The 21,357-nt window shown below is 46.0% G+C and overlaps 1 protein-coding gene across 1 annotated transcript; it reads left to right on the top strand.

The window, feature by feature from the left end:
- Window positions 1-8,432: 8,432 nt before the first annotated feature.
- Window positions 8,433-10,137, top strand: Fam240a (family with sequence similarity 240 member A). Its single transcript, XM_015994386.3, has 2 exons — window positions 8,433-8,591; window positions 9,728-10,137. The coding sequence occupies exons 1-2, from the start codon at window positions 8,449-8,451 to the stop codon at window positions 9,816-9,818; spliced, it is 234 nt and encodes a 77-aa protein (XP_015849872.3). The 5' UTR covers window positions 8,433-8,448; the 3' UTR covers window positions 9,819-10,137.
- The last annotated feature ends 11,220 nt before the right edge of the window (window positions 10,138-21,357 follow it).

Raw genomic sequence — 21,357 nt, 5'->3', positions numbered from 1 at the left:
CAAGTGAATCTGATCCAATGAGCAAAATGAAAATTTTATTTAAAAAAATGTCCTACTGTTTATTTTATTTCATTTCACTTGTTTTGTTATTTTATTTTAGAGATGATGTCTCTCTGTTTAGGTCTCTCTGTTTAGCCCTGGCTGGCCTGGAACTTGCAGCAATTCTCCTGCCTCTGCCTCATCAGTGCTGGGATTGTCCTAGTTTTTTGTTTTTATATTAACACATAGTAAAACACTTGGTTGCATGTACTCAGTTCTAATGAGTTTTACTCTACGTTTGTGTATCTCAACTCCCCCACTCCCAATCAGAATACAAGAGGATGCAAGATAACTCTGTTCCTCAGTATCTCTTGGGAGACAGAGGCAGGCAGGTCTCTGTGAGTTCAAGGTCAGCCTGCATAGTGAGACCCTAGCAGCTAGCACTACATAGATCCAGGATCCAGTCTCTCTCCATATATATATTCCAGACGAAAATCCTTTGTCTTGTATGTGATTTACAAATATTTTCTCCATTTGTATCACATCCTTTCATTCTCTTAGCGTCTGTTTTCACTTCAATGAAGAACAGTTTGTTTGTTTCTCTGTTGTGAGTTGAACTTTTCATGTTTTATCTCAGATCCCTGCCAAACCCCAAACTGTGAGAGAAAAGAAAAGAACTCTTGCCAGGTGGTGGTGGAGCACATCTTTAATCCCAGCATTCCAGAGGCAGAGCCAGGAGGATCTCTGTGAGTTTGAGGCCAGCCTGGTCTACAGAGCAAGATCTAGGACAGGCACCAAAGCTATACAGAGAAACCCCTGTTTCGGAAAAAAAAAAAGAAAAGAAAAGAACTCTTTCCTATATTTTGTCTTAAAATTATATTTAGATCTATAATCTGCTTTGGGTTAATTCTGCTTTGCAGAATGGGGTTAATACTGAGTCTGTTTTTCTTCTCATGCCGATGTCTGATTATTCTAATGCTATTTATCGCAACATTATCCTTTCCCTCTCGGTGAGCTGCTGGACTGTTTTGTGCCGTGCCTTGGAACATCAAGGTGTCAATACCACCCATCTCCATTATGCAGTTTTACAAGTCAGTTGTCTCTCCAACTTCCTCCTTCACTTTCAGAGGTTCTTTGGTTACTCTGGCTCCTTTACCTTTGGCAGATAAATTTCAGTATCAGCTTGTCTATATCCATTTTTAAAACCCACTCTGGTTATTCATCTCGTTATAATACATGAATAAGTTAGTTTGGGGAGACTGATGTCTTTGTTCTACTGAATCACAAACATTGTATATCTCTGCTTATAAAGATGGTATTTCGTTCATCAGCCTTTAGCAAGCATGTATGTGTTCTATTGGATTAATATCTAAGTGTTTCAGGTGAGTGTTGGTTTATGTTATGAAAGCTATTGAGATTTTAGTTTTTGTTTCTGATTGTTCATTGTTAACATTGCTTGGTTTGGGGGCATTATTAAATTTATTGAGCAGCTCCAGGAATTTATAAATTACATTTATTTGTCGGGGGGGGGGGGTCATGTCATAGTGCACATGTGGGAGCAGAGGACAACTTCTGGAAGTCAGTTCTGCCCCTTCCGCCATGTGGAACCGGTGGACTCAAGTCCTTAGGCTTCAAAGCCATCTGGACCTCAACCCCACCTCGTTGTTAAAGACAACGTCTCTTGTAGCTCAGGCTAGCTTTGAGCTTGCTGAGGATTTATGACTTTATGACTCGCTGAGGATTGAACCTAATTTCAAGCATGCTAGGCAAGCACTGTACTGACAGTGCTATATCCTGGCTCCCCCAGGAAAATTTTGAGTACTTTATTCGGTGTGTACTTGAAAAGAGTGCCTGCCCAGCTGTCATTGGGTGGAGTGTTTTGTAGAATAGACTCCATTCTAGTCAGTTGACGCTCAGATGTTTTTATATCTATGATTTCTTCAGCTACGCACTCTCCACTGGTTCCTTTGATTATCCAGAAAGGAGAGATGTCATCTCCAACTCTACCCAGATGTGTCTGTTTCCTCACCCAGCTCTGCCAGGTTCTGTCGGTGCCTTCTGAAGACCCAGCCGCTGTCAGCACTGTGGTCCTTCCCGCTCTCAGCACATTGATTACCGTGTCTGCATATGGGTTTCTTTGGATTCAAGTTCTTGAAGCTATGTGGGGTTTTTTGTTTTTGTTTTTTTGTTTTTCGAGACAGGGTTTTGGCGCCTTTCCTGGAACTCACTCTGCAGCCCAGGCTAGCCTTGAACTCACAGAGATCCACCTGGCTCTGCCTCCCAAGTGCTGGGATTAAAGGCGTGCCCAACCACCACCTGACGCTATGTAGGGTTTTGTTTGTTTGTTTGTTTTGTTTTTCCAAATTCGGGGAGTTTAGCCTTTATTTGTTCAAATGTATTTTCCTGCGCTTCACTCTTTATGCCCTCTCATTCACTGCCTCTAAGCTCTGAATTCCCTCTTTCCAATCCCTTAAGCTAAAACCTAAGACTGAGGTGGCTGAGTTTTGCTGGCACCACCGAGACAGAGAAGGCCTGAAGGGTCAGCTCCTCCCTGCCAGACTGTGACCCCCTCTACTGGAGGGCGGGTGTTTCGGCTTCAAGGCATTGGGAACATGAGTCCTTGTGTCTGTTTCTGGGTTTCAGGTTGTCCTGAGTCTAAACCGAGGATCGCTGAAAGCAAACGGAAAGTTTCAGTCTTTCCCTGAAGGCCTCCTCACGTGGCAGCACATGGCTTGTGTCCGTCCCTTAGTGGCACATTCTTTGGAGAACAGTGGGGTGTCCATCCTCCACTTTGCCAGGAACTAGAACCTTTCTATTCAGCACAAGGCATAATCATAAAGAAAATTTGAGGGGTAGGGGTGGAAAGATGGTCAGACGCTTTGCTGCTCAAGTATGAGGATTGTAATTCCAATCCCAACACCCATGTAAGAGTCCAGTGTGATTCCATGTATACCTATAACAGAGACAGGAGGATCACTGGGACTTGCTGGCTGCCAGTGTAGCCAAAACATGAGCTTTAGGTTCAGGGAAAGACCCTGCTCCAAAGGAACAAGACGGAGAGTGACGAAGGAGGACACCTGCAACCTTCTCTGGCCTCTGTGTGTACTCGTGGATGCACCACACACACACACACACACACACACACACACACACACACACACACACACAGAGGCACACACAGAGGCACACACACAGGCACACACAAACATACACACAGAGACACACACAGGCACACACAAACATACACACAGAGACACACACAGGCACACACACAGAGACACACACAGGCACACACAGACACACAGGCACACACAGACACACTACACATGCACACATGCAAGAAGGAAGATGGGGAGGTTAGATCACTTGCTGCTCTTGCAGAGGACCTGGGTTCAATTCCCAGCACCCACATTGGGTGACTCACAGCTACCTGTAACTCCAGTTCCAGGATATCTAACGCCCTCTTACGGCCTCCTTGGACACTCCATGCAAATGGTGTATATACGTCACACAGGCAAACACTCATAGTCATAAAATTAAAATAAATCTTTAAAAAAAATAATAATAGCAATAACAATAAGAAGAATCTGAAAAGTGGCTAAACATTTTTAGAAATGTGAAAAACAATCCTGATAAAATAGTTGCTATTAGCAAGTGCTGGCCGTGAAGTTTGCTGTTCGAATGCACAGTCCAGTGTGTAAACAATGAGGCACTCTAGCCAAGAGTCATAGGAATGACCAGGATGGATAAGACAAAACTCAAAAACAAAAAACCTTCTCAGATTCCTTCACTTAGACTTAATGCTCTAGGTAACCTGAGACTTGAGGGATTAAATTGTTGGCATGGCATTGGACTCACAGGGACAAATTTATTTGACTCACTGAACATGAGTGGGCTCCTCATGCAGAATGGATGCCTCACAGATGTTATAGGTTCAAGTTTTCTGTAACTGAATGAATGTTATGGTTGAAGCATTGATTAATCTGGGGGGATGGCGCCATGGCGACTGTCTGAAGCAGAATTAACAGAATTCACTGCAGGGCAGTCTAGTCAATGGTGTCCTCAGCTGAAGAGACACAGAGGGGACATTTATTTCTCTAGAACGGTCCCCTGTGCTCCCAAAGAGCCTTCCGACAGTTAACACCTCTACCTCATACTTCTGCAAGGAGGAGCAGCTGGTCTCTTTGTAAAAACCAGGAAACCAACACAAGCACAGGGAACTCATGCCCAGGGACAGATGTGCTGACCCTAGAGATGAGATGCTAATCCCAAGGTACCCCCTCACATCCCCATGAGTGAGAACAAGGGGACAGGAGTGAATCTCTAGTCCAAAGACAGAAAAAAACAAAACAAAACATTTCTCTACCTTTATGGACCCTTAATTTGAGTGTAATAAAATCTATCCATTTTTAGTATAGACGTTGATAAATGTTAACAATTACATTCAGCTACCCAGCCATAATTAAAAACAAGGGTACGGCACGTTTTCATAAATTTATAAAGTATCTGGGTACTTCTGCAGTAAGTGTCTGCCCCCAGCCCAACCAGCAAACTCCGTCCAGCTTCTGTAGATGGGGCTATGCCTCAGCGGAGTCCCTGGACAGACCAACTTCCCTCCCAGGTTGCTCCTGTCTGTCAGCCTATATGCATGTCGTCCCCAGAAGCACCCACAAGCCCCTCAGACCAGAATGTGGATTCCGTTTGTCTGAACTCCTATGCCAAGAGCTGTCACAAGAGGTGTCTGTGTCTGAGAAGTACCCACTGCACTCTCCATTATAGCTGAAGTCACCTCAGGGTGGCCCTGTCATATCCCAGTGTCCACTGGGGATGAGGTGGATGAGGTGGATGGGGTGTTAGGTATCTTTAATCGTCTCTAGTCTCTTGCTTTCATATTGTCCTAAAAGTGTGTTCCTAAAGTTGCCATTGATTCTTTTTCTTTTCTAAAAGCAATGTATTTATTTTATTTTACTTACATGAATGTTGCGCTGGCACATTTGTTCACCACAAGTGTGTCCGGTGCCTGCAGAGGTCAGAAGAGGGCGTCAGACCCTCTGGAACTGGAGTTGCAGATGATTGTGAGCCACCATGTGGGTGCTGGGAACCGAACTCTGGTCCTCTGGAAGGGCAGCCAATGCTCTTAAAGGCGGAGCCATCTCTCCAGCCCCCGAGCTTGTTTTCCTGAAGCTGCAAAGTTACTGACAGCAACTGCTACAGGGCCTCTCACAGTGACAATGACAACAAAAACAGATTCCGAAGCTGAGGGAGTTTGAAAGTGAAAAGCATTTTTAAAGACGTACGCACGCACGCACGCACGCACGCATGCAGCACAGCCTGAGAAAGCAGCAGACAGCTCAAAGGAGTCAGTTCTCTCCTTCCACCATGTTGGGACCAGGAATCCAACTCAGGACAGTGCTCTATACTCTGCTCTGTCTAGCTGCCTGGGACTTTTCCATTGCTTCGTGCATGCATGGAATCCCCATGGGTATGTGACAACCTGGCTAGGGACAAAAAGGCTTCCCAGATGCTCCTCTGGGTGTAGGCTGCTGCGTGACATTGCTTATCCCCGAAAGAAGAATTGCCCTGCCACCAAAGCAGTACTAGCCAGTGAGCAGCTGACCGGGCACAGGGAGAGCGAGTCCCATACCCAGAAAGCCAAGCAGCACTGTGCACAATGAAGAAAATGGACTACGTGGAGACACCAGTTTGCTGTGGGATGTCCTGTATACTGTGAATATGTGTAGCTATGATTGATTGATAAATAAAACGCTGATTGGCCAGTAGCCAGGCAGGAAGGATAGTGTAGGTGGGACAAGGAGAGAGGAGAATGCTAGGTGGAAGAAGGCTGGGTCGAGGAGACGCTGCCAGCCACCATGATGAAAAGCAAGATGTTAAGATACCGGTAAGCCACGAGTCACATGGCAACTTGTAGATTAATGGAAATGAGTTAATTTAAGATATAAGAACAGATCACAAGAAGCCTGCCATGGCCATACAGTTTATAAGTAATGTAAGTCTCTGTGTGTTTCCTTGGGGACGCTAGTGGGAGAGATCTGTCCTGACCGTGGGCCAGGCAGGACCAGGAAAACTTCAGCTACACCAGTTACATTCCTTTAGCTTTGATGATCCCACACCAGAAAACATTCTTAGAAAAATCTGAGGTCCAAGGCTACAGTCCTATCCCTGGGAAGGATGAGATGCACCAGAAGTTCAAGACTAGCCTGGGCAATACAGTGAGATGCTTCTCTCCAAAAATCCCAAATCCCAACTTGGGGATTGTACTGCACAATCCTAGTAATTCTAGTACTCAGGAGGTCAGAACAAGAGATTCACAAGTTCAAGGTCACCCTCAGCTATGTAGGGAGTTCCAGGCCAGCCCGGGGTTGGAGACCCTGCTTAAAAATAAAATCCAAAATTCAAAATTTTGTTGAGTGCTGCTGACACATTGCCACAAGTGGAAAATTCCACATCATGAAACTGTTTTATGCATGAAATTCTCTAAAATGGTGTCTAAAATTACATCCATACTATGTGCATAAGGCGTGCACCAAACATAAACGAATTTCATGTTTAGAATTAGGAAAACATCCCATTATGCATATGTAAATATTCAAAAATCTTTAACCACTTCTGGTCCCAAGCATTTTGGATAATATATTCAGCTTGCAAGTGTATTCAAAACTTTGTAAGTTGCAATCTATGACCACATTTGAACTTGAGAGACATACTGAAGATAAGAAGAGTGGGACCCATAGTTTTTGTTTTTTGGGGTTTTTTTTTGGTTTGTTTGTTTGTTTTTGTTTTTGTTGTTGTTTTTTTAAGGAAAAGTCTCGTTCGAGACCAGCCTGGTCTACAAAGTAAGATCCAGGACAGGCACCAAAACTACACAGAGAAACCCTGTCTCGAAAAAACAAAAACAAACAAAGCAAAGTCTCACTATAAAAAAAAAAAGCTCTGGAACTTGCTATGTAGACCAGGTTGGCCTCAAACTCACAGAGGTCCATCTACCTCTGCCTCTTGAATGCTGGGATTAAAGAAAGTATATACCACTATGCCTGGCAAGAATTTTTAAAATTTTAAATTATAATTTAATTTAAAATTGACATTTTAAATTAAATAATATTTTAACATTTTTTGAAAATTTTATTCACGTAATTTTTATTCATGCCACATACACGCCTTTGGGGGACCAGAAGAGCACCCTCTGGAGCTTGAGTTACAGGCAGTTACAGTAAGCTGCTCAGCATGGGTGCTGGAACTGAGCTGGGGTCCACCAGGAGAGCAGTAAGAGCTCCTGACAGCGGAGCCATTTCCCCAGCCTCAGAGAATGTCTCTAAGAAGCACCGAGGACACCAGCTGAGTGGAAACAGGTCTGGAGAGAATGTCTGGTTTCAAGCTCCCTCCCCTTTTACCCCATCCAATTGCCACGGTCACTGTCTGTGAGAGACTGATGGTCCAGATCTTCAGGCAGAGTCACGGCGGTCCTTCAACTCTCCCAGACACCACTCATCTCCCAGACATCAGCACCCAGGCATCACTCATCTCCATGTGTGTTGCTGGACTCTGCTCCCCAAGGTCTCTCCTCTGGCTTTCCCAGGGCACAAGGCCCAGCCAGGGGAGTCTCCATGGACACCGGCTCTTGTTCACTCTCCAGCTGTGATGGACCACCTCTGAATCCCTTGAGAATCGGTCCCCAGGGCAGTACTCTCATCACTCCCACTCTGGCCATAGCTGAGCCCAGGCTGCCTCCAGCAGCTTCTTCATCCATGTCCCTGGACCTCCTGGTCTCATCCCCAGCACACCTGCACACTGATGGTCTGAGCACCCCGGTTCCCTCCTCACACACACGGGCAGACCTTCTTGCTCCCCTTAAAATAAGAGAAACCCTGTCTTGAAAAAACAAAAAACAAAACAAACAAACAAACAAAAAAAAAAAACATGATCCCACTGGGCAGTGGTGGCGCACGCCTTTAATCCCAGCACTCCAGGAGACAGAGGCAGGCAGATCTCTGTGAGTTCAAGGCCAGCCTGGTCTACAGAGTGAGTTTCAGGACAGCCAGGCTACACAGAGAAACCTTATCTCAAAAAAACAAAATTAAAACAAAGGAATCCCAGCACTGCAGAGGTAGAATTGAATGGTTTCTGCCACTCCTCATGTGGGTGCCCAAATCCACAGCCCACACGCCTGTGCCTACTGCTGAGGGCTCTCCTGTCAGTAAGGAAGAATGACAGAAAGTGCCTCCAGGCCAGTGCCTACGTCACTGCTGCCCAGGAGCACTCCACTCTCCATGCTCAGACCCTCTGGCTCCAGTCTTCCTGCACCCTGACAAGGGACGCTCTCGGACTAGGTGACTGGTTCTGTGGCTGGGTCATAAGAAAACAGCAGGGTCTGGACGAATGGACCCGGACCCTGCAGAATCTGAGGGATCATGCCGGGGCTGGGGCTTCAGTGCCTCTTTTCTTTTCCAGGGGATGAACAGTCAGTACGTCCGCCGAGAGGTCTTCTGTGGGAACACCTGCCACGAGCTCAAACGCTTCTGGGAGAGGGAGATTGGCAAACAGACGTACTACCGCCAGTCCGAAGAGCATCGCCTGGGAAGGAGCGCGCTGAGAAAGTACGCAGCCGCATGTCTGTTTTCACACATTTTGGAAAGATTTATGTATTTTTGTTTTACGTGTATGGATGTTTTGCCTGTATGTCTGGGATCTTGTGCACGCAGTGGCCAGAAGAGGGTGTTGAATCCTCTGGAGCTGGAATTACAGACTGTTGTTAGTTACCATGTGGGTGTTCATAACCAGACGTAACTCCAGCTCCAGGAGATTCACCACCTCTGGCCTCCTTGAGTACCCCCCCCACACACACACACACTCACACATTATTAAAAATATTAAGTCTTGGAATATAAGATGGAGATACTGGAAATGGCTCTGAGGCAAGTCTGGGCAACATGAAATTGTTAAAAACAGAAAAGAGGGAGGGAGGGAAGGAGGGAAGAAGGAAAAAACAAGCTAGAAAATGGGCTGAGGAGACGGCTCAGTTGGTAAAGCATTTGCCAGGCAAGCTTAAGGACCTGAGTTCAAGGACCAGCCCAAATATAAAGATTCCAGCTACAGCAGTGCATACCAATTATCCAGTGCTGGGAAGATGGAGATGGGAGCCTCACTAAGGTCTGCTGCCTAGCCAGCCTAGCTGAATTGGCCAGCTCCAGTTTAGTGAGAGACTCTGTATCAAAAAAATAAAGTAGGCGCTGGAGAGATGGCTGGAAAGATGGCTCAGGAGTTAAAAGCACCAGCTGCTCCTCCAGAGGGTCCCAGTTCAATTCCCAGCACCCACGTGATGGCTCACAACCACCTGTAATTCCAGTTCCGGGGGATCCAATTCCTTCTTCTGGTCTCTGAGGGTACCAGGCACATGCACAATGCACAGACATGCATGTGGACAAAACATTCGTACACATAAAAATTTTAAATTTAAAAATAAGATCGAGAACAACAGATAAGACACCTGACATTGACTTCTGACCTCTGCATGTGCCCCCCACACACAGGCAGACACACAGAAAACCCCCAAATCAGAAACTGAATCTGTTCATTTTCACCTATGTAAATAAACATGCATGTATATTTGACTTGCAAGTCCTCTGCACACCCTCCCAAAGCCTGAACACAAAGGGTTTCGGGAGGAAATGGGAAGACGCTTCCTGGAGCCACAGCTGTAGAGAAGCCCATCTGTGCATGTTTCTATTTCCAGACTCAGGGAAGAATGGAAGCAGAGACTGGAAACAAAGCTGAGGCTGCGGAACAGTCCAGATGAGGCAGAAAGGCGGACAAATGTCAGCTGAGAGCTTCCCGCTTCCCTGGCCCCTGAGGACACAAAGCACCAGGTCCCTTGGCTGGAAGTCAGTTAAAACCCCAGTCCCTCTGCTGTGGCACATCCCTTCCCAACGCCCTGCCAAGTCGCCCTCTCTGCATGGAGGCCAGGCTATTATTCCAAATGTCTCTGAATGTGAGCTTGTTTAATAGCAACGCCTCAGGCACTGTGTTTTGTTTTCACATAATTTCCCTCCGGCTTTAAAAATCCACATATTTTAAAGTATGTGCGCACCAGCAGGGATTCGGATCTTCCTGGTGCTACTTTAAACTATTTCTGCTGTACCATTTCACCACGAAACATAATTGCATGCAATCTTTTCTCGTATTTTCCTTTGAAGAGAAGAGCAGTGCCCCATCTACAGCACCCAAAGCAGCATCTGAAGTCATACAATAAGGTTTGTAAAGATCTGGTCTCTGTGTGAACCTACATGGCCTTCTAGAATGTTTATCAATAAAATTTGGAGGTCATTTTAATAAAACCCAGTCTTTTGCATTGCATTCTGTGAGCATGCCTTTCTTTGCACGGATTTAGTCCAATCTCCACAACTGTGCACTGGTTAGCTTCCAGTCTGTTAGCGCAACAAAACTGATATCAGGCTACAGATTCTGGACTTTGAAATGACACTGTCACTCCATCTCTTGGGTCTAGAATCATCAGGGGTCTCTGCTATTGAGAATGCAATGAGAGAGTCCAGGAAACTTTTTCTTTTCACAGAGGAAGAAAGTAAAGAGATTTATGATTGTGGTCCATGACACCCGTAAGGCTTTTTAGACACAAGGATAATTCAACTGGTCAACATGAAAGTAATCCCTCTGATCACATACACATATATTATTATAATTATACTTTAAAATATTTATTTTTATTTTAAATTATGTGTGCCTGTGGGAGGGGTGTCATGTGTATCTGTGTGTGGGTGTGTGCATGTGTATCTGTGGGGGGGATGTGTATGTGCATCTGTGGGGGATGTGCATGTGCATCTGTGGGGATGTGTGTATATGTATCTGTGGAGGTGTGTGCATGTGTATCTGTGTGGGGGTGTGTGTGTATCTGTGTGGAGGTGTGTTTATGTGTATGTGTGTATGGATGTGCCGTGTGTATCTGTGTCTGTATCTGTGTCTGGGTGTGTGCATGTGTATCTGTGGGGGTGTGGGGGTATGTACCTGTGTGGGAATGTATGTGTATCTGTGTGAAGGTGTGTGTATGTGTGTGCCATGTGTATCTGTGGGTGTGGGTGTGTGAGTGCAGGTGCCAGATCCTTGGGAGCTGGAGTTACAGGTGGATGTGAGCATCCCTATATGGATACTGGGAACTGAACTCAGGTTCTTGGCAAGAGCAGTACATACTCTTAACCACTGAGCCATCTCTCCAGCCCCAATTATTATGCCTTGTTATAGACAAGGAAACCAAGGCTCAGAAAAGTGATACAAGAGGATATTTAAATAAAAAGAATGGCGCTTTTCTACATTCCAAAAAAAAAAAAAAAAAAAAAAAGAAAAGAAAAGAAAAGAAAAGTGATACAAGTATAGAACTAATTAGTGAAAGAGTCAATGTCAGTTTAACTTCAAAACAAACCCTCAAATCATGGTGCTAGTTAATTAACGCCCACACATTCTTATTTACAGTGATTTGTGCTTGATGGGAATGTATTTTAATCAACTATTAAAATCCATGTATAAGTCAGGTGGTGGTGGCACGAGCCATTAATCCCAGCACTTGGGAGGCAGAAACAGACAATCTCTGTGAGTTCAAGGCCAGCCTGGTCTATAGAGTGAGTTCCAGGACAGCCAGGGCTACATAGAGAAACCCTGTCTTGAAAAAAAAATGCATGCATAAGATGAGTGTTTATATGCTAAAATCACATTAATTAAAAAGATCTTCAGTGGACTTTAAATTGAAGGGTTGCACTGTGAACGGTCGATCATGGCAGGAGTCTGCACCAGGTCCCTGGAAAACGCCATTTGTCCTTGTCATGGTCTGAAAGTGAAATGGTCCCCATGGGCTCATGTTTGAAGCACCTGGTCCTTAGCTGTGAGCCCTCTTTTGGGAGGCGTTGGAACCTCCACAGTGGGAATGCAAATTGGTCCAGTCATTATGAAAATTCCATAAGAAAGAAAGCATGAAAAATAGAATTACCATACTAAGGACCCGATTATACTACTCCTGGGTATCAACCCAAAGGACTCTAAGTCAACACGCCACAGAGATGCCTGCACGTGCATTTATTGCAGGACTATTCGCCATACCCAAGTCATGGAGTCAGCCTCGGTGTCCATCAGCAGATAGAGGACGCATATTATATACACACAATGGAATTAGCAAAAAAACAATTAGCCACAAAGAGCAAAATTATGTTGTTTGTAACAAAAGGGTTGGGAGGCTGGAGAGATGTCTCAGCAGTTAAGAGCATACACTGCTCTTGCAGAGGACCCGGGTTCAGTTCCCAGCACCCACATGGCAGCTTATAAATGTCTGTAACTCCAGTTCCAGGGGACCCAAGAACCTCTTCTGATATCTGTGGGCATCAGGCATGCACATGATATATATACATATGTGTAAAACACTCATACTCATGAAATAAGATAATAAATCTTTTAAAAGTTACATTGTTTGCTAGAAAGTTTAATGAAACTGGAAACCATTATATTAGTGAAAAAGCCAGACTCAAAAAGAGAAATATCATGTTTTCTCTCTCTTGTGGAGTTTAGATTGTATATAGGTACATAAACTCTCTCTCTCTCTCTCTCTCTCTCTCTCTCTCTCTCTCTCTCCCCCCCCCGTGTGTGTGTGTGTGTGTGTGTGTGTGTGTGTGTGTGTGTATACTAACACATAAATGGTTAATTCAAGCTGTGAATAGAGCCCTGGTGGATGAATTAGTCTCCATGTCCAGCTTAGTCCATCCTGCCCCATCGACGTGGTGTCCTTACAGAGATCTGAACTGTCCTAGCTGGTGCTACCTGAAACCTTGATACCCTGGAGACGAGCTGTAAGTACTTCCTTTTGCTTACTGTGTGCAAAAGCAACTGGGTTAGCATGCCTAGTGGACACGGTGGCCAGCTTTGGGAGACCTTGAGCAATACAATGCGGAAGGGACATGAAGGGAAGGTCACAGCTACCTAATTACCTTGTGGAAAGAAAAGACAGGTTGAGAAGACTCAGGACCCACCACATGGGGCTTTGAGGCTGAATATGAGCCTCCATGGCATCCAGAACAGCCCCTAGGGATGGGAACACAGCCATGTGACGAGACACAAGACGGATCTGTTGGGCAAATGAATGGAAGGTTTGCATACAGTGCGGTACTATGTTTTACAAGAGCCTCCTCCATAATACCCCCATTCAGATCAGGCTGGGGGGTCTGAATGACACCACTGAGGGCCTCTTTCCTCTCTCAGCAGAGAGCCAGCACAACACTCGGAGTCAGTCAACGTGAAGCAAGCTGCAGTCCATGGCTAAGCTTTAGAAGGTCCTTTTATAAGGCCGCTTCCTGATCAGGAAGCTTTCGTAATTGTCCAAACATTTCCTTTTGGACTATGGAATGGAGGTCATAGTGTGGGGGCTTCTAGAACCTCCCCACAGTGTGTCCACTATGGCCGTGCCCACAGTAGTCTAGTGCCACATGTGCCCGGCCACTTTGCTGCTTGTAGTTTTCCCTAATAAATGTGATTCCTACTCTATGGCGGGTGGCTGTAGAGACAGGTGCCCTGTGCCCTGTGCCCTGGACAACTGGCTCCATTCAGATTCTCCTTGAACCCAGAGGCTATCTTGATGGCAACTCCCTAGGCCACAGGGGAGTTGAGGCAAGAAGAGAGAAAAATACAAAGAAACCAAGAACAAATGAGGAAAGGTAAGGAGGAGAGGAGAGAGTGTAGTATTCTGGAGAGCTTGCAATTTAGAAAAATCATTTTGATCATCGTTGGTTCTCTCACGGGTTGGTCTGATCCAAAAATAGGAAAAAGAAGAAAGAGGGGACGTGAGGAGGAGGAGAAGGGGTAAGAGAAGACCCCTCCCCATTGCTCACAGCAGGGGTTGAGCACAGTGCATGGAAAAAAGAAGTTTATGCTGTGCAGCAATAGTGCACGCCTTTAATCCCAGCACTCAGGAGGCAGAGGCAGGAGGATCTCTGTGAGTTCAAGGCCAGCTTGGTTTACAGAGTGAGTTCCAGGACAGCTAAAGCTGTAACACGGAGATACCCTGTCTTGAAAAAAAAAAAAAAGAAAAGAAAGGAAGGAAGGAAGGAAGGAAGGAAGGAAGGAAGGAAGAAAGAAAGAAAGAAAGAAAGAAAGAAAGAAAGAAAGAAAGAAAGAAAGAAAGAAAGAAAGAAAGAAAGAAAAGAGAGAAGTTTATTTACCAAGAGGTTGGAGTAGCTGAGATGCTAAATGAGAGGTGTGTCGTGGGGTAACCCAGAGTCTCAGCAATAATCCCCAGCAGTTCTTCTTCTTCTTCTTCTTCTTCTTCTTCTTCTTCTTCTTCTTCTTCTTCTTCTTCTTCTTCTTCTTCTTCTTCTTTTTGCAAAGAAGAAAGTCAAGAGATCAGAGCTAAGAGCCTTATCTGCCTGCTGCAGCTAGCCTCTTCAGCCAAGAGACCTCTCTGAAAAAGAGCTACTTCCTGTCTGTTTTTCTTTATATAGACTTTCTGTTCTGCCTTCTCATTGGTTGTAAACCCAACTACATGACTGCCTCATCAATGCCTGTCTGTACAGACCTCCAGGTCTATGGTTGGTATTGAGATTAAGGGCGTGTGCCTCCAATGCTGGCTGTGTCCTTGAACACACAGAGATCTACCTAGCTCTGCCTTCCAAGTGCTGAGATTAAAGGCATGCACCACCAACGCCCAGCTTTTGCTATGGCTCTAATAGCTCTGACCCCTGGGGCAACTTTATTTATTAACATACAAATAAAATCACATTTCAGTACAAATAAAATACCACCATAAATAATCTACCCTTTTATTCTATCATTCCCACATCTCCCCTTTTTCTTTTCAGAACAAGATCCCTGAACCTAATCTCCTTTGCTTAGTTTCCTCCCTGACTATGACCAATAACAACTTGCAACCAATCCCCCTAAACAATGGCAAACATTCACCAAACAACCAAAAAACACCCACCCCACCTCTTGTGAATGTGGGCATCTTGTTCTCTAGATGCTTCCTATTGTCTGGGGGTGTCAGCATCTTTAGGGGACCATGTGATAATTGGGATCATGGTCAAATCCTAGGAGAGCTAGCTGTATTTGTTGTCCAGTCTCTGTGTAATGGAAAAGTGCAGGGCTTGTCTGAAGTAGTTGAAGCTAGGCTGGAGTAGTCTGTGAGACTGGACCATCTCAGCTAGCAGCTTTGAAGTTGTTGTGAGTGCAGAATTTTGAGGAAACTGTAACAGAGGGATTCTGAGAGGATTGATCATCCGGGCCACTTGTCTTTATTGGTGTTTGGTCCTTTTTTTTTTTTATGAAAACACACAAACTTTTAAAAGTAATATACATATCAGTGTTAATACAAGTATGGAATGTGTGTTGTGTACAAGTCAGCTAAAGATGATTTTTTTTATTCTATGTTTGAGCAGGTAAAAGGCATCTGTCAACTTTATAACTTTCCATTTGTACTGTATATCAAATTGTAATATAAATCTCTAATAATAAGTCATGAGGACTCTGTAGCCAACAAGATTTATCATGTCTCTTTCCGTCTCAGAGCTGCTCCCATACAACAGCATACATGTCACCTGTCCTGTAGTCATTCCTGGTTTCTTTCTCATGTCTGTAACCAAGATCCTTGGGAGAGCTTTCCTGATCAAATCTGATCTTTATTAATTTTGAAGAAATCCATAGCTGTGGAAATAAAAGCATAATCTTTCTTCCAACTCAACATATTTCCTAACTTCCATCCTGAAGTTAAGACATTTTAAAAATATATAGGTTGGCTTAATTTAGCAGTTTCCATAATCCAATGTCTCTCAGTGGCTATTGTTTTTTGTTCATTAGCTTTTAAAAAATTCAACGTTAACAAAGCAACATATAGGATCCAGGCACCCTGTATATTTTCTATCTTTTCATAGCTTATTCTTTTTACATTACTTTACTCTCTCTTTAAAGACTTAATTATTTTTAAACTATTATTTATTTTTCTATGGCTGTCTATACCCATTTTTTTTTCTTTCTTTAGGATCTACATATTTTTTAAATACACTGTAACCTGTTCAGTGGTTTTCTTGGCTTGGTCCTGGCTGTGCGTGTGCGTGTGCGTGTGCGTGTGCGTGTGCGTGTGCGTGTGTGTGTGTGTGTGTGTGTGTGTGCTAGGCTGCCTCTGCACAGCTCCGCTCAGCATATGGCACGCTGGCAGCTGGTTCTGCCCCTCTCAGTTCCATGAGACCCTAACCTCATGTGGGTGAATACCAGCCCTGGAGCCATATTTACCCAAATTCCCACCCCAGCTCTGGGAATTTGTTGTGTCCACCTGAGGCATTTGTACCCAATATGGCTGCTTAAATGCTCGACTGTACAGCAGGGCCTCTTAAAATAGCCACACCTCTGTATGCCAAGCCTACCTGAGAGACCACTTTCTCGGGCCCTATGTGGAATATTTGAGTCTCCATGTTGGACACCATAGGTAGTTGGACTTTTCTTTGGGCTGCCAGCTCATAAATAACAACACAGAGATTTATTATTAATTATGAAAGCTTATCCTTAGCTGCGGGGGCCCACAGAAGCTCCTTAGTAAGGCCTTACTCAAGGTCAGAAAGTCTGAGCTTGCTTTGCCCAGCAGGGCTGCATAATGGGATGGTTTGGCCAGGGGCGTGGTTACCAGGTGTTTTGAAGGGTCTACACTTGGCTGTATGCTGTGCTTTGATCTTGAAAGGGGGAGGTCTTTTGCCTCTCCCCTTGGTAGTGTATAAAAAGCCCATTAGAATAAAAGTCAAGGCGGCTGGGTATTGACCCTGAGCCCTCCCAAAGCTATCTTGTGTCTCTGTCCATCTTCTTTTATATTTCTATCTAATACTTCCTCATTCTTCTCTCCTCTCCCTAAGAACCCTTTGATAGGTTGGAACTGGACTCCTATACTTAGTATTCTCTCCTGCCTAGATATTGGCCGTCCAGTTCTTTATTACACCAATCACAGCAGTACATCTTCACACAATGAACAAATATCCCACAACACCACCCAGCCAAATCACGTGGTTGTTCTGAACCTAGGGACTGAAGGAGGGGAGGAAATAGAGATGCAGCAGCAGAGACAGAACACACATGGCAGGATGCAGACAGGGGCACAAGGGCAGAGGCCGCAGACCCTGGGGGAGCTGGCTTCTGCAGGAAGTGCTATGGAATCAGGAAACCTGCAGGACATGAAGGACACTGTTCTGGGAAGGGCAGGGGTCGGGGGGTGGAGGAAGCACACCAGGGACTATAGATCTACTAAAACAGGTAGCAAGTGTAGCCAGAAGACAGGCAGAAAGCATGCAGAGTAGACAGAGACTCAGGGCAACCATGTGGGCCAAGGTAGAAGGGCTGGATTGGATTCCAGGTGCTCTGCAAGGCCACTGGAGGGCTTCCCAAAGGTCCCTCCTGCTGCTGTGGGGACAGCTGACTGACTGCACTGGGCAGGAGAGGTCACGGGAGGACCAGGAGGGGCTAAGACTAGGGTCCACTGGAGAGTGACCATAACCTGGATAAGGCCGCCCTTAGACATGGAGAGAAGCAGAGGTACACATGACTAGGTGGATGAGATCAGAACAGAGCTGGGGAGGGCAGAAGGAAGCACAGAGCACTCAGGACTTCTGGGAGCACTGACAAGGCCTGTCAGGGATGAAGGGCTGCTGGGTTCTCAAGTAGAACGGAGAGTGATAGCCAATCTCTCTTTGCAAACTAGGAGCGGAGAATGGGCTATGACTCTTTGTGACACCCTGGGAACCTCGCTTATCTCCACATAGACCACTTAGGCAAGGCTCTATGGTGATATTTTATTTGTACTAAAATGTGATTTGTATGTTAATAAATAAAGTTGCCTGGGGGTCAGAGCTAATAGCAAGCCTTAGCAGAAGCTGGGCGGTGGTGGCGCACATCTTTAATCTCAGCTCTTGGGAGGCAGAGTTAAGCGGATCTCTGTGTGTTCAAGGATACAGCCAGCATGGAGACACATGCCTTTAATCTCAATACCAACCATAGAAGACCTGGAGGTCTGTACAGACAGGCAGTGACTAGGAGGTCATGTGGTTGGGTTTACAAGCAATGAGAAGGCAGAACAGAAACACTATAAAAAGACAGACACACAGGAATAAGTCTCTTTCAGAGGTAGGACAGCAGCAACAGTGAAGGGTAAGGTTTTTAGCTCTTAGCTATTGCTCTGACCTCTTGGCTTTCATCTCTGTATTGGCTCTGTGTTTCTTATTTAATAAGACGGTTGGTTACATCTACAATGCTCCCTTGCAGACTGATATGTATTGGTACCGTGCTCTACAACAGTCCCTGGAATGAGGAGAGATGCTGATAAGGAGCCACTATGAGGCCTTGGTATCCACCTTCACAGTTTCAGTTGATGGCAGACCTTTCTAATATACACCAACCACCATCCTCACAACCACCACCTTGGCCACTGTTACTACCACCATCCCATAATCTAAAACCACCATAGTCATCACGGTCATCATCACCATTACCACCACAATCACCATCATCATCGCTTAAGGTTTTGCTGGAGCTACCAACTTGCCTGGCTATAATTTGAAAGCAGCCCTGCAGTGGTTAGATGGCCCACTGCCCGTTAGGTAATGTTATGGCCCTGGTCATTCAGTCTGTGTCCTGTAGTGGGACTGGGGCCTTGGAGCTGACATTATGCTTGTCTCACTTCTGCTGTCCTTGAGAAAGACAAACTGAATCCACGTGGGGCCAATGTTTCTTTGCTGGCTGGGTTCATGGAGCTGTGCCAAGTCTACCAGAAGCTAGAGTAGTGTTAGCCACCATCTGGCCACTCAGGCACTGTCTTAGTCAACGTATTGTTTCGAAGAAACACCATGACCACGACAACTCTTTTTTTGAGACAGGGTTTCTCTGTGTAGTTTTGGTGCCTGTCCTGGAACTTACTCTGTAGCCCAGGGTGGCCTCGAACTCACAGAGATCTGCCTGGCTCTGCCTCCCAAGTGCTGAGATTAAAGGCGTGTGCCACCAACGCCCAACTCTTATATAGAAAAGCATTTAACTGGGGCTTGTTTACAGTTTCGGAGGTTTAGTCCATTATCAGCATGGCAGCAAGCAGACATAGTGCTGGAGGAGGAGCTGTGAGTTCTGCATCTGGCTCCTCAGGCGGCAGGAAAAGAGAGAGCCCCTGGGCCTGGCTTGGGCTTCAGAAAAACTCGAAGCCCACCTGCAGTGACACACTTCTTCCAACAAGGTCATGCCCACTAATCCTTTCAAGTAATGCCACTCCCTAGTGGCCAAGCATTCAAATCTGTGAGCCTATGGGGGCCGTCCTTATTCACACCACCTCATGTTCTGTACTTGACTCACTGACACCAGTGAAATTCCGCCTTTTGGAGGAACGAGGCCACACAGCCAGCAGAGTTGATGGCTATGAGAGGAGAGGAGCAGGGTGCTCCCCAATCCCACTATGGAGCAGTGTCTGCTCAGGTGGCATCGCAAAGCAGAACTGGAGCTGGCCATCCGAGTGCTGCCCCCTCTGAAGTCAGAGCATCCCTGGGATCTTCCCTAAAAGCTGCCGAGGCTCAGCAGACAGAGGCAGCATCCAGGGCTGGAGGAGACAGTCGCTCTTCCCATTGGTGCTCTGATTGGCGTGGTTCCAAGGGTCGACCAGCTCTTCACTATATGGAGTGCTCCCAGTGGGGAGCACAGTCACATGGTGAGGATAATGACTATGGGACAGGTTGGTGACTGGGAGGGCACTATGCTCCCCTGGCCCAGCCACGTGGTAGCGGGGGGGGGGGGGGGGGGGGGAGGATCACCTGCTGGTCTTTATAGGATCTCTCTCTCTCCTCACTCCAGGGGAATCGAATACAATATCAGGTGGGATTAGGAGTCACTATAGCTAAAGGCAGGTAGGGACAGATCTGCAGAAGGAAACTGGTTAAGAAGCTACAGACGACACTCCCTGTCTGGCCTCAGTGTCTTCTGGAGCCTTCAAAACCGCGAGGGTCAGGAGTGATTCTGCAAATTGCAGTCCCCTGCAGGCAGCTGGCGGCACTCAGGGAAAATGCTGGCCTGTGTTTGGAGTGCAGCAACTAACTGACCCATATTGTTTAGTGTTCCTAACTTGGGTACCTGACACAGGAGGACACTGAGAGATCGGTTTTATTGTTACTCTCAGTATCCTCGTTCAGAGGTGAGTCTGCAGGGGAAACCCCAATTAGGTGGGCTGTACCACAAAAATCTGTCTTCAAATGAAAATGGAGCTAATTAGGCATCAGTGGGACATCCCACTTGTAAGAAAAAGTCACACACACACACACACACACACACACACACACACACACTTCCACCTTACATGTATAGCTATTCCATGATGAGGTCTATATAGCACCTTAGGCTCTCTGCAAACCCCCAAGGTCTCTGAGGAAACTTGGGCCTGATTTGCAGATGAGCTTAATTAAAAGCCCTACCAGGACTGTAGTCACAGGCCAAAACCATACCAAGAAAAAGCTGCCTCGTGCACAGAGGCCCAGTCGGCAATGCTTGCCCTGGAAAGGATTCTTCCAGACACAACACACCATGTTCGTGAGGGACAATCAGTACAATGGGCTGCCAGTGTCGGCTGGTGCTCGTCAGTGGAAGCCAGATGATCCAGGCCCAAACCAGGCAAAGATAAACATTACGGTGCTGGATGGCACAGGCCTGTTCTCTGTTCCTACCACACAGGGAGCCTGTGGAAAAGGAGCCTTTGGCAATGAGTGTCAGCGAAAGCATCAAGATGCCTGATTATGCGTGCCCAGGTAAGGACCACAGCCACCCAAACACAATGTCTCAGGCATCGCAATATTTTGGTGTTCAAGACAGGGCCAAAACCCAGCACATGAAGTTCAGGGACCCTAGCAAATGTGCCCAAACACCAGATTCACAGCTGAGTGCTGTGGGATGTCTTTCTGTATGCTATGAATATGTGTTGCTCTGGTTGGTTGATAAATAAGGCTGCATTGGCCTATGGCAAGGCAGCTTAGAGGCAGGCAGGAAATCCAAGAAGAGAGACAGGAAAGAAAGCAGAGGCAGAAGAGGTGCCAGCTGCCGCCGCCAAAGGAGCAGCAAGACTCCAGCAGACCAGTAACGCCATGGCCACGTAGCAACATATAGATTAATAGAAATGGGTTAAGTTATAAGAGCTAGCTAGCAAGAAGCCTGCCATAGGCCGAACAATTGGTAATTAATATTAAGCCTCTGAATGATTATTTTATAAGCAGCTGCGGGACTGCGGGGCTGGGCGGGACTGGGCGGGACCGGAGAAAACTTACGGCCACAGCTGAGTAAACACTAGATGCACAGTCCGACTCCACCCACCTCTGGCAAACACTT

Source organism: Peromyscus maniculatus, chromosome 7 (genome assembly GCF_049852395.1).
Source record: "Peromyscus maniculatus bairdii isolate BWxNUB_F1_BW_parent chromosome 7, HU_Pman_BW_mat_3.1, whole genome shotgun sequence".
Taxonomy (NCBI): domain Eukaryota; kingdom Metazoa; phylum Chordata; class Mammalia; order Rodentia; family Cricetidae; genus Peromyscus; species Peromyscus maniculatus.
This window is presented reverse-complemented; position numbering and strand designations above follow the sequence as displayed.

Excerpts from the sequence above, each read along its gene's own strand:
- Fam240a (XM_015994386.3), top strand. The coding sequence starts at position 8,449 with ATGAACAGTCAGTACGTCCGCCGAGAGGTCTTCTGTGGGAACACCTGC. Across the intron at positions 8,592-9,727 it reads GGAAGGAGCGCGCTGAGAAA|ACTCAGGGAAGAATGGAAGC; the intron begins GTACGCAGCCGC and ends TTCTATTTCCAG.